This window comes from Erpetoichthys calabaricus, chromosome 3 (genome assembly GCF_900747795.2).
Source record: "Erpetoichthys calabaricus chromosome 3, fErpCal1.3, whole genome shotgun sequence".
NCBI lineage: Eukaryota > Metazoa > Chordata > Cladistia > Polypteriformes > Polypteridae > Erpetoichthys > Erpetoichthys calabaricus.
Window position 1 is genome coordinate 141,679,071 of NC_041396.2, and position 13,775 is coordinate 141,692,845.

The 13,775-nt window shown below is 33.8% G+C and overlaps 1 protein-coding gene across 2 annotated transcripts in view; it reads right to left on the reverse strand.

Annotated features, from left to right (window-relative positions):
* The window catches only part of si:ch211-195o20.7 (cytospin-A), a 62,848-nt gene that overhangs the window by 5,553 nt on the left and 43,520 nt on the right, over positions 1-13,775 (reverse strand). The window contains exons 7-11 of one of the 2 annotated variants that reach the window (XM_028791949.2): positions 8,631-8,688; positions 6,428-6,503; positions 5,743-5,839; positions 3,190-3,306; positions 1,311-1,370 (exon numbers count right to left, since the gene is read on the reverse strand). In XM_028791949.2, coding sequence (XP_028647782.1) covers positions 1,311-1,370; positions 3,190-3,306; positions 5,743-5,839; positions 6,428-6,503; positions 8,631-8,688 — 408 coding nt within the window. Of the gene's footprint in view, positions 1-1,310; positions 1,371-3,189; positions 3,307-5,742; positions 5,840-6,427; positions 6,504-8,630; positions 8,692-13,775 lie in introns of both variants that reach the window. The other variant, XM_028791948.2, reaches the window with a different exon arrangement.

Genomic DNA, 13,775 nt, shown 5'->3' on the forward strand with positions numbered 1-13,775 from the left:
ACAATTTACAGATTTCTACAACTACAGTCCTGTAAAATAACTTGGTGAAAGCCACACATTAAAATCAGAAGTACAGACTGGAGCTGTGACCTCCGGGGTGTACAGTCAATCACCATAATTATTACTAACTTTGCATACTCTGGACATTGGTGGCCATTAACATGCATTTGATTACATTTCTCACTGGTGTTCTTGTAGTCCAAAGTTAATTTATTTTAAATGAGTCACATGAAGTGTATTATGAATTAAATTAAAAGCCAGACAAGGAAGTTCAGCATACAGTAAACACATGCCACAAGTATCAAGGGGCAATATTTTTTTCTTGAATTTGAATCCATTAATTTAATTCATTAACTGCAAGCTTAATTAGAACATTCTTTAATGAACATCTGTTCGGATTGGGATGCATGTTTATATGCTGCAGTTGCCCTGTATTATTATTAGCATATTGATATAATGGTTTACTTATCATATAATTTACTACAGTACAAACGTGGCATGGTCTTAGGTAACTACTATTAATTTCATTCTCCAGTAAAAATGATGTGTGGCCAGAATGCAACTGAATCAAGTTTACAAATGTTTAAGTGGTCACTCAATTCATGTTTCTCAGTTGTGTTCCAGGAGATAAATTCTTGGTGTATTGTGTTCCACCTAGTGGATTCTCTAGGTAATGACACAAGCACATATACTTTACCTCTTAAAGCACATTATTACAACTTTGCACTTGAATATAGAGGAGTGATGTAAAAATAAAAATTACACTCGTGCAACTGTACTAGACAAGGAAGTGAAAATAAACTTCTCCACAAATGCCCTGTGTTTGTTGTAACGTGGTTAAAGTGAAAATGTTCAAAACCTTCAGTCCAATGTGACAGATTTCACATGCCTTGATGCAAGTGTCAGGACAGACTAAATATCAAAATGGTTTGAGAGTTAAAGTGTCAAAGAGATCTTTCATTTACCACAGGTATGATTTTATCTGTGTATCTGAATTTCATGACAAATCAATCAATAGCCAACAACTACATGACAACATAAAGAGAAAAGGTGCGTGTCTGGGTATTTCATTACAACACTGAATATTATATGGTTGTAATTTTAACCTTTTATTACAAAAACACATACATTACATATCCTTGAATATAAAGGTGTTTAAGCTATGCAGTGTTTAAGTGTACCAATTAAATAGAGCACTGCCATCAAAATTAAAATGTCTCCTTATTTAATAAGGCCAAAAGCACTCTTGCAAGGAGTGTTACTTTTTTTTTTTTTTTTAATCACCAAAAACAAGCTTGCCCAGAGCTTACCAACTTAGCAGGGATTCCCACACGCTCACCAGTTTTAAAAGCAAGGCTTAGATTTTCTTTCTGTGATGACAGAATAAATACATTATGAAATGTATTATACATTATATACAAATATCTTTATGTACAGATAAAACAATTTTACTTCATTCTTATAGCTCATACCACACAGTCCTTGGAATCCTTTCTAATGCATAACTTCTTAATCTTTGCTTAAGATGACTCCATTTGTTAAAGTATAAAGTGGGTGAGGATACCACCAAATAATTCAATATCAATTTTCAATAAGAGCACAGTAATGTTGCACAGTATAATGGTACAATTTATATATTAAAAAAAAAAATTGTACCACATTTTTAAAATGGTAATATACTACAATTTTACAAAATTCAGCAATCTTTATACATGAAGAACAGCAGTCAAATTAAGATATGGCAATAGCTTGCTAATAAGGAAAATGAAAAAGTTAAACCTGAAGAACCTGCTTGCAAATAGTGTTACAAGGCTTGTCTTGCCAAAGAACACAACACAAACCTTTCCAAATATTTATTCCTTGCTCATCCCGATGTCTTTCAGAGGCTCAGTACTTGACAGGTGTGAAATGGTATTTACAATAAAGATTAAAGTATTTCAATGGGTTAAAAGGATCAGCATTTTCACAAAGTGCAAGTTCACAAAGAATGCTTTCCCGTAGCAACCAGGAGTAGTAATACAAGATGAACACATTCTACAGGTGAGCTCAGATTGCTGAGGAAGTTGCAGATTGAGCACTTTATTATGCATTTCTTTTCTTCTGAGGCATATTAGCCTGCAAATATGGCTGCTGGTGAGCTTCAGATAAACTCTGACCTTGGGTTTGTTTGCGGAACTAAGGGTTAGTATGGCATTAAGTTGCCTCGGACCCTGTGTGAGCAGAGTGCAGAAGAGAAGACTCAGGTAGTGCATGTGTGCGCAGGACAGAGGTATGAAGAAGCTGGTGTCAGAGGTAGAGAGTAGGAAGGGAGTTCTTTATTTGCTTTGATATTTTGGAACCGACACTGAGGTATGAAAGCTGCTATTGGTACCAATCCAACACTAGAGCACAGATTTAATAAATAAATAAATAAAAATTAAAACACACCACCACCGATTAATTTCATATAATATTCCAGGAAACAGTTATCCACAAAACTGCAGATATGCTAAACACATTGCAGAGCAGTACTGTAGTGGAAAAGGATCACTTTGAGATTATTCATCTCAACTAGACAATATTTTAAAAAGTTTGTTAAATACTAAATTACTTATGCAGGCCTGCTCTTACCAGTGCATTTTTAAATTCTTAAATTTGGATATGCACGGATAGGAAAAACCACCAGTTTCAAGTATAAATGTTCCACAAACCTATGGTTGTCTACTTTTTAGCCAATATCTGCTTTAATGAAAGCCAAGGTACCAAATAAAAAAGGCAAGCAAACTTTCATAACAGCTATAGATTAATTTTTCTCAAGTTTTTGTTTATTTAAATTTTTTGTACTATTTTATCACTCTTTGAAAGCAGGAGACTCTTGAATAAGCTTTTCTTAAGCATGCACCAATGTGTTTAGCATGGTAAGAGAACAGAAATCCTGCCATTAAGCAATGCTAATTTTCTAACAAACCTTAAACAACTGTCATTTATGATATGTGAAGTTTAGTTGGGGGAAAAAAAAAACAAAAAAAACCCCACACCTGTAAGTTAAATGAAACTTAAATGAAATTTTAATTAGATTCTGTGACCAAAGTGTGCATACAATATTGTTGGAGGAAAGGAATAATACTATAAAAGTTCTTCTCTACTGGTAACACTGCAAATTGCACAGGGAGGAACTGCAATAAAAAAATAAATTAAAATAATAATTACCTTATCTTGTGGTCTCAATTTACTGTAATTGATGTGGCTGGGAAGGTATGTATGGTAAACTGCACAAAATGCAAGACCATCTGTCCAGCTGCTGCTGAAGTTGGTAATTTCAATATTCTATATAAAATGAGTAAATTGACATTTTGGCATTAGCATGTTTACCTATTCAGAATTTTATAACAAACTGCTGCAAATACAAGATTATGCAGAGAGAAGTTATCACAAGATCATTACTGCTGGAGTGGGGAAGAATACTGTTTTGTCTTAACATCCTATCATGATGATAAAAAAGTAGAGTTGGGTTTCTATTTATGGAGTTACATATTAAAATAACTCATTTACTTAAACAGAATGCCATGAATTAAAAGCTCATATCAATAGTACATTTATTTTTCTGGGTCACATAAGACTCCTGATATAAAAATACTTGCTTTTTAAAAGATGGTCGGACAGTGAGACGCATTTTCGTGTTATTTATCAAGAAATGTAACACTGTATTTTGCCAGAACTTCAAATTAGGTTAACATTTAGACCTCGACAGTCCTTTGTAAAGTGAGGTCTGATTACATTTTTAACTAAGTCACACACTTAATTTTACCATTGTATACATATTTAGGGAAAATACATAAGAAAAATTAACAGATACTGTATCTTAAAATCTAAACTAGCTAGTATAAAACTAACCCTCATTGACAACACAGGTATTTTACCTGTAAAGTTTCTCTCATACTGTGCAAGTGTTTGGTAAAAACAGTTTTTGAATAAGTAGTAAGAATAAGCAGCGAGAGTACTTGTGAAAATCACTAAACAGAAATGTAAAAAAAAAAATGCAAATTCAAATTAGAAACTTATACCATAGAAAACACGCTACAAAACTGTACAACACATATAGAATATATAAAGATAAGATGGTGAATGGTCTTGGAAACTGCTGAAGATTTTAGAAGTTTTGAAAAGATCCAAGATTGGACAAAACCATCTTTGGCTGAGTAGTGACTCAAAGGTTTCACAAAAAACAGGATGAGCTACGTAAATACTCTGGTTCTTTTAGGGAGCACATTCAGGTCATTAAAAGCAAAGACCTTACAATCCTATTGTAGGACACTTTGCATCCCTTGATCATAGCAAAACTGATCTCTGTGTTCTTTCACTGGACTTCAAAGTGTTGAATGCACATCAGTAGGCTACATTTTGCACATGAGAATTTATTAAATGAATGTGGATTAGCAAATATATTAGTGGAACATTTGATAAGCAGCTAAGTGAGCTTTAAGACTAAACTAAAACGACTTGCATAACCAGCAAAAACGGAAAGTAAACAAAAAGGCAGAAACATGAAGCTATCAATTGACATTATGCACAATGTGGCTAAATCACTTGTTCATGTCTATTTAGTAAGGAAGTGGTATTTCCACATTAACCTTAGAAAATAGCTATAAATGAATTAATTAGAGGCTATATACACCACAATTTATAGAGTAGAAGACTATATGGACTGGTATGATGCAGGTTTAGTTTTTTTGTTTTGCAGAGACTTTAGATCATTTTAAAGAAAGCACTAAGCAAATATTTAAAAGACCAAGGCTCCTACCATGTATAGCTTGTAACCAATTTTGTTTTTATACCACACGCACAATTATTTTCTATATTTGAAAACTGTGTACACACCTGTGTATTAGATGGTAAAAGATATATTTATGACCTTTCATTGTCTCTTATGCCAATACAAGCTTTTATGATGCGATGGGCTCAGTAATCAACTCCATTATACTCATTCAACAGATTTACAGCAAAGAATTACTGGAAACATGTTTTTTTAAATAAGTAATGTTGCCTATATTTGCAGAATACACCTCACAAGTTTGGCAGATGGTGGATTTTAGTCACCTCCCTCCCCCCACCCCCCCTTCCACTAGCTATAAAGGGGATAGCTACTTCTAAAACAGAACAAAAAATTAAAGTTATAACTAGAGTGCTATACAGCTTAATGCATAAAATCAGCAGGTTAATGTGTTTGAGATATATAGGAATGCATAGGAATGTTTTTTGGTATATTTAAAAAAGAAAAAAAAATGTACTGCTGTCACATTTAAAGTTCTTTTGCAATTCTAACCGTTTATCTTTACTTGTTGGTCCGAACACACACACACACACACACACACACACACACACACACACAAAAACCTGGTGAGAAGTTACTCAGACGTATTGCTGTTGATGTAGAGTAGCCCTACTAGAGTTTGACAGACTTCTGCTGAATAATTTGTTAGCTGAAAGTACTCGGTATGTCAGTGAGATAATGTGCCACTTTGTTCATAATGGCACTCAGTTTTAGGGGGTCCAGAATGCTTCTTTCCACACGTTTTAAATTGTTTTACAGACCAAAAAGTTTAAGAGGCAAGTAATAAAAAAATTAAATAAAACCATTACTTTGATAAAACCAAATTAAGCATTTCAAATTTGTGTATTTAAATAAACTGATTGCATGCTGCCAATATAAATACATTTACATTCTTAAAGAGGATTATTAAGAGGAAGGAAATCATACAATACCTTATACCCCTCAGTTTTGCTTTGACACCAGTGCAAAAGGGAGTTTCGTTTTGAGCTTCCATGGCGCTTTACATGCATGCCGATACTGTCCTTCATTCTAAATCAGAGACATGTACAATAAGTACTTTGAACAAAGGTTTATCTTTTGTGATTACTCCCATACTGGGACACAGTATTTTTCATCCTGCATCAACCACAGCATACTTTGGAGGTTTAGGTGAAGTATAATTTTTGAGTAAACAAAAGGCATTTCCATGATTTCTTCCAGTATGTCATGTAATGTTTTTCATATAAAATGTTACAGGAAAGGTTTTTCCTTTATCTGGACAATGTGATGTTATTCTCTCTTAAAAATATGATAGATAGAGAGAATTAGAGAGAGAGAGAAAAAGAGAGATAGATAGATACTTAAATCAGATGTATTCAACTTTCTCCCCCAAATAAAAAACACATTTGTCTATTACTGTTAAGTACGTTTACTACTACCATATTGCTATGTGCAAACTCCTTGACATGTTGTTTTCTTCTTTTACTTAAATCTCATTGAGCTCTAGAAAACATCTCGAATAATAATCTAATCTAATGTATTTTATATAACCATGTCTCCTCAGTAATCAAATATTTTTGGTTCTAATCAAATTAAAAGGATATTAAAAAAAATTTAAAACAAACCAAAACTCCTTACTCATCATTTCTGAAGGATGATGCTTGGTCTACTGACACCACATCCAGATGGACAGGAATTGAATCTTTTTTTAAAGCTATACAAAAAAGCACATTACATTCAGATTTGTCAGTTTCTATGTCTTATCTATTCTGGTTTTACACACAGAAAGCTCTATCAAAATAAGGAATGGCAGAATGTAACCAACATACGCTTTTTCAAATATCAAGTGAGCGGGGTCGGTTATTGAACAAACAAACACATACAAAAAGATATATTTTATTTTGCACAACTTTACAGATATGGATGAACTAAAAGATTACAAAAGTATGAAAGAAAAAAAACAAACAATCTGAAGTTAAAAAACACAACTTTAGCCCCATTAGACACATCTGATTGGCTTAAGGAACTGGAAGATATTTTTGATTCAAATTTTACTGTATTTTCTCAAGATACTAAAATTTAGTCTCTTCCTCTGTTCCCAATATCTAAACTAAGCATTCCAGTCTCTCTACTAGTGCCTGTTCTGGCATACAAAAGCCGAGGGCATAATAAATCATTAAGTTGTAGCATGCATTGATTAGGAATTCTATGTGAATAGGTAACTTCTGTATTGGGATTAAGTGTTCCGAAGGCAAAATGAGGAAATAATCCCATAATTTGGAGGTCCAGCTATTAAGTAACATTGTTTTGCAAATTATATGTACAATGCATTATTACACAAATACACCTAAATAATTTCAGTTAATTGGGGGTAATGAAGCAATCCTTATAAAAAGTTTCAGAAAATGGAGACAAAATCTTTCCTTCATTGGCGATTACAATTATGGTTAAGTACAGTATAAAGGTATTATTAAAATGTATTTAATACAGTATAACATTACCATATATCAACAACAGTTTGCATAACTTATGTGCACACTTAATTCCTTTGGTTAACACTATTAGCTGAATTTGGCTAGAAGCATAACATTTTTACAGTTATTATACTTCAGTTATACTTGGCATACTGTTTTTAATTAGGACCATAATTGTATTCTATATGGCTCCCATTAAAGCCAATGTTTGAAAGAAAGGAGCAGCAGTCAGACCTATGGAGGTAACTGCAGCCAGTGACATGTGTCATTAATTGGTAATAGTCATGTTTTTCTATCTTTTAATAGCAAAAAGTACTCTTATGCGAGCAATTTGAAAAAGATAAAACACAACAAATTGTTGATGTAATCTATATGGCATTTAGGGGACAGGCTGGCCATGCATTGCATACCGTATGCCACCTTGAGCTGGTGGAAGAATCCCAAAAATCAAAGCTACATGAGTTGACTTCCACTATTTTCTGGGGGACTTCTACAAAAAGGGCTACATTATTTCATTCCACAATTTTCTAAAAAAAATAACCACAAGAGTAAATACAAGTGATTGTTGCCCTTTAACATTGACCCTTTCAATGTAAAGATATGGCTTTCCAAAGTTTACATTAACATTCCACTTCAAAAACTCTAGTTAGCATACCATATCCTCATACCATATCCTACCTCATTTTCAAAATGAAGACAAATTGCTTTATCAACAAAGGCATTTAAAACATACCGTATGCTTAAAATTGCTTAACTGAAAGTATTCTAGTCCTTGCTTAATATAGGTTAATTCTGAAATGCAGCAAGAGGGATGGAGCTTGGAAATGCATCTATGTTAGCTGATCTGAATTGATCTAAAGCTTTGTGTGTATACCATTTTTTAGATGAAACAATGACCAGTAATGAAGTGAAACCTCTTCTTAAATTCTCCTTCTGATTTCATCCCTGACTTCACAATTATACGATGCATTATTGCAGACATGCTGTATTTCATAGTAGCTTGTACTATGCAGTTGTTAAATTGTAATGTTCATACAGTGTAAACATTCTTATGGCTAAAGTATATACATGTGATGAGACATACAAAGATACAAGGCACAGGAGAATTCACATACTCCCCTTTGGATGGAGAGTTTACTTATACAGCAAACAAACAAACAAACAAACAAACGTCAATAACCCATTCATACTCTAACTGTTTTCAGACTCCAGAGTCATCTGAGGCTGCAAGTGAATGTGTTAAGGGCTTTTGTACTTTTCTTGCATTGTCTTGATATGGCCCAATTATTACATGTGAACAATAATATTCAACCTTGTATCAAAGCCTATTATGTTAACATTACTATTAATAGCAACAGAATACAAACCTGTGTTATGGTTGAAATATTCAATTTGCTTAGCCATCCTCCAGGACCTGTTGTCATTCTTCTATGGCAAAATAATTAACACAGTCAAACATTCATAATCATTAATGCATTAGAAATAAACCTATTTGTTTAGTATTCACATGCATTTTGCTAGTCTAAATCTTTAAGCATATACAGTAGGAAAAAAAAGTACAACAGGTTTCTCTGTTATAGCGATTTTATGAAGAATAATAAAAGATTGGACAGAACTGAACATTTCATTACATGAAAATTTCAGCCAATATTTATTTATTTTTTTAATTTGTTATTTCCAAGACACCAAGTTTAATGAATTCAATATTGAATTCACTATGAATTCAAAAAGTAAAAAAATATTAGTACATATGCAACAAAAATAAGACAACTTCCAGAATGTATTAATAGCATTTGAGTATTATGGTCAAAATTCTTTATATAAAAAGAAAAAAAAACGGAATGCCTTTTAAATATGTGATGCAGTTCCAAAATCTACTTTTTCAGGTTCATGTTGTACTTAAACCTCTCCAACAGTTCCACACACAACAAGACTGTCTACTTAAGATCCCAATATAAAATAAGGCAGCTCTCTTTATTAGGTCTTTGCTTTCAAACAAGTGAACTGTTCTCCGTACAAATAACTGGCCCTATTATTAAGAGCAGAACAGTCTGGTTCTACTTCAGAAACACTTTGGAAAAATAATAGTAAACTGAACTTTGTAAACAGTAGGCTGAAAAATCCTTAAAATAGAACTCTCAGAACAATTCACTAGAAACCGGATGGAACATTTTTTTTCTATTTCAGAGTACATCTGACCCAAAAAAAAAAAAAAAATTAAATTTGACCTTTATCCAAGGCAAATATCTCAGTCTATTTGCAACAATCAATAGGAAGATGGCTACAGGAGAAAAAAAAAAAAAAAAAAAAAAAAAAGTACAACAACTTCAGGACAGCTACACGAAAAATCATTTAAAATAACATGGAGTAACATAGTTGAGTAACAAATTTCAGGTCTGACTGATACAAGGCAGTAGAGCCAAACATACCTATCACAGAACATTCAGACTGTTTCACTATATAGTAGTGTATCATATCTGTAAATACTTTTAAAGACAGAAATGTATTTTGTACTAAGTAAATGTTTTTCTCCCTGTTCCACCTTCCAATTTGCCTCAACTTGCCATTTAGATTAAACCTCACAGTACTCGGGATGATATTTGTAAAGAGGTAGGCCGACTAGTGGTTAAGTGAGGTCTGCGGCTGATTAAAGTTTTAAATAAATAATTGCCAGATTCACATCTTCAGGTGGGGCGTGGGTAGCATAGCGAGAGTGGGTCCCGTGCGCAATGTGGGAGCGGACAGCCCTGCACTTAGTGCCCGACCCCTAAATGACACCAGGAGCTGCTGATTGCCGTGGCAAGTCCTCGCATTTAAAAAGTAAAATATACAAGTGCGAGAGGAAGGAACAAAACTAAAGAAATAATAGTGGAGGTAAAAAGGAGAAGAGAGGCAGGAGAGTGAGAGAAAGCCAACACGAGGAAAGGAAGCAGACAGACGGGTATGGAGCCTCAGAGTGGAGTGTGTGTGGCCAGCACTCAATAGCAGCAGCAACCATTGGGCTCAGCAATGTGCTCTCGCCAGGAGGAGCCAATGGACTGGTAGCGGTGGGAGCACAGGGTGCTTGTGCCAGGAGGAACCGACAGACTGGAAGCGGAACAAGTGGCGACAAGGACATGGTGTGCAAGATCTGGGAAAGGATTAGACAAGGAGTCTGTTTTAAAGGAGCACGGAGGCCAGTGTTTTTAGAGAAGTTTCCTGCTTATGCTTTAACCTCCGATTTTAATGGAGTTAATTTATTTGAATTTTACCTCCACCTCACCTTTGGTTTTTATTTATGGAATGTTTATAACGCTGCACTTTTTGAACACTGTTTTAATAAAAGCATTTGAGCACTTTTCACAATCCCCTTGCTTCTTTTGCATTTGTCCTCATCTGCAAAGCTCATCTTGGTTATGGTACTAATGGTGTTGGGTTCAAGATGCTCCCAAAAATAAAAAAAGGGAACAAGGAGCTGACCCACACCATCATAAGACTGAATATTCTCCTTTAAATTTTAATCAGGGATAGAAATGTTTCACCAATTTGATAATTTTTTTGATGCAAAGCCACCAGCAAAAATAATAAGGACTGCTAGTTTAGTATACAATGAATCCTCTTTGGGAAAATATTGAGACTACTGGTGTATGGCCTTATTTCCAATAATTGTAGGTTTTCCAATTACAAAATTATTTATACATCCACCATTTTAGTCATATATGATCAAAAGGATAACATACCCCTGAATCTAGAAATGCAACTCTAATACTCTGATCAATAAGCAGTGAAAATGGCATTCTAGCCAAAAAGCAGAACGTTATATTTCAAACAGTGTCATGTAACATTGTGCAACATATTGATAAAGGAGACTGTCAAAGAGCCCAGAAATGCATAAATAGAACAGAGTTGTAAAAAGTACTCAGAAGTGATACTTGAGTAAAAGTCTAAGTGCTTGACCAAATTTAAAACTGTCACTGAAGTATCACAATTAACCATTTGACTAAAAACTAAAAATCTGTTTTCAGAAGTATGAGTACCAAAGGGAATAGTACATATTAAAATAATCAGAGGGTGCAAGGCTTTGCTAGAGAACAGAAGAAGTTTAATTTTATTGGTAAACACTCAATATTTTTTTACTATAGAAATGCACTATAACCATGACTTTGATCAGAACATAAACTGCAATTTGTGTCCTAGTAAGATATGATGTGTGGTAGTAGTGAGTGTGAATATGCCTCCCCTATTAGGATCCCTGGCAGCATTAGATGAGGCACACTGAATCCAGAGAGAATACTAACATTCCAAAATAATAAAAAAAATAGCTAAATAGAAAAGCTCACAACCTTATAACTTAAAATAGATACAATGCATTTTCCACCATTAAAAAAAAAAAAAAAAAAAAAAAGCACACACACACACCTCGACACACTACAAAAAACACCATTTGGTTTATTACACTTCACTGAAGTAAAGATGGCTTTAGAAGGGCAATTATTAAATAGTAATACAATTTCAGAATTGCCATTGATCTTTAACTTAATTCTCTAATGGAAGCTGTGGTTTCATTTGCTGAATTTGGTAACCAATTTTATCTTTAAATTAGTTGCTCAAGCACTCATGTAAAACTACAGAATTAATCACAATTTAACTCGAGGCATTTTTTTTTTTTTTTTTTTTAATATTTTTATTTTATTAATTTTCATTGTAATCATTCCATACAAACAGATCAATTTATAACCCAACAAATTTGAAGACAAATCAAACCCCACCCCTGAGAAGGAGAGCTTAGCTAAAGGAAAATTGCTTTAAGCTTTTTAATAAGGCAACATTAGACAAAAGAAGGGGAGAAGTAAATATCTATATAAATAAGAGATGGAGAAGGGAGTTAAATGCAATAATAGTTAATTCTCTTATTCTAAAATAATATTGATTAAATCCTGCCAAGTTTTGAAAAAATTTTGTACAGATCCTCTAACTGAAAATTTGATTTTTTCCAATTTCAAATAATATAAAACATCAGTTTCCCACTGACTTATAAGAGGAGAATTAGGATTCTTCCAATTTAACAAAATAAGTCTGCGTGCCAAGAGTGTAGTGAATGCAATCACAGTTTGTTTGTCCTTCTCCAATTCAAGTCCATCTGGAAGGACACCAAACACAGCTGTTAGTGGGTTAGGAGGGATTGTGATACTAAGGCTGTCTGAGAGGCACTTAAAAATTTTTGTCCAAAATGATGTTAGTTTGGTGCAGGCCCAGAACATGTGACCCAGTGACGCAGGAGCTTGGTTGCAGCGCTCGCAGGTTGGATCCTGGCCTGGAAACATTTTGGACAGTTTTAAGCGAGACAGATGAGCTCGATATATAATTTTTAGTTGAATAATTCTATGCTTTGCGCATATAGAACTCGAGTGAATTCTCTGCTTTGCTACCTTCCACTCCTTTTCTGATATATTGATTAAGAGATCTTCTTCCCAATGTCCTCTTGGATCTTTGAAAGGTAGGGACTCTAATAAGATTTTATATATTGCGGAAATAGTGTTTGTTTCCTCGGAATTGAGCAGTATTTTTTCCAGCATTGTGGAGGGTGCAAGGTGGGGGAAATCGGGTAATTTCTGTTTAACAAAATTTCTAATTTGAAGATAGTAAAAGAAATGTGTAGCTGGGAGGTTAAATTTTGAACGTAATTGTTCAAAAGATGTAAATATGATGTCTATATAAAGATCTCTGAGCATTTTAATCCCAAAACTTTTCCAGGTATTAAAAACTGGATATACTTGCGAAGGTTGAAAGAGGTGGTTCCCTTGCAGAGGTGCCACTGATAAAAGATTTTCCATCTTAAAATGCTTCCTAATTTGGTTCCATATTCTGAGTGAGTAAAGCACAATTGGGTTATTAGTATATTTGCGATAACTTTCATTTATTGGAGAGCAGAGAAGGGAATATAAAGAAGTACTACAGGATTTTACTTCTATTGCAGACCAAGCCTGTGTATGTGCATTTATTTGTGTCCAGGTTTTTATGGCTTGTATGTTTGCTGCCCAGTAATAAAACTGAGGCATATTTTTTTGAAATTTTATTGAATTCATTAAAATCAAACAACACTCCCTACACAACAAGTTTTACAAAAAAGAATCAACCCCCACCCCGAGAAAGAGAGCCTGACCAGCAGTGTAAAACATTTTGCTAGTAAAGACAAATGAATAAATAAAATAATAAATGAATAAAGATAAATGGAGTAAAAGTGGGGAGAGAACCTGCTTCCTCAATTTAAATGCTTATTCTAAAATGTTATTGATTAGATCCTGCTAGGTTTTGAAAAAGTTCTGCACAGATCCTCTAAGTGTGAATTAGATTTTCTCCAGTTTTAAATAGTACACATCAGTTACCCACTGACTTGGAATAGGGGAGTTAGGATTCTTCCAATTGAGCAAAATAAGTCTACGTACTGATAGTGTAGTAAAGGACAATTACAGTTTGTTTGTCCCCCTCCACTAACTCAAGGCATATAATGAAATCTCCAGAAAAACCAGATA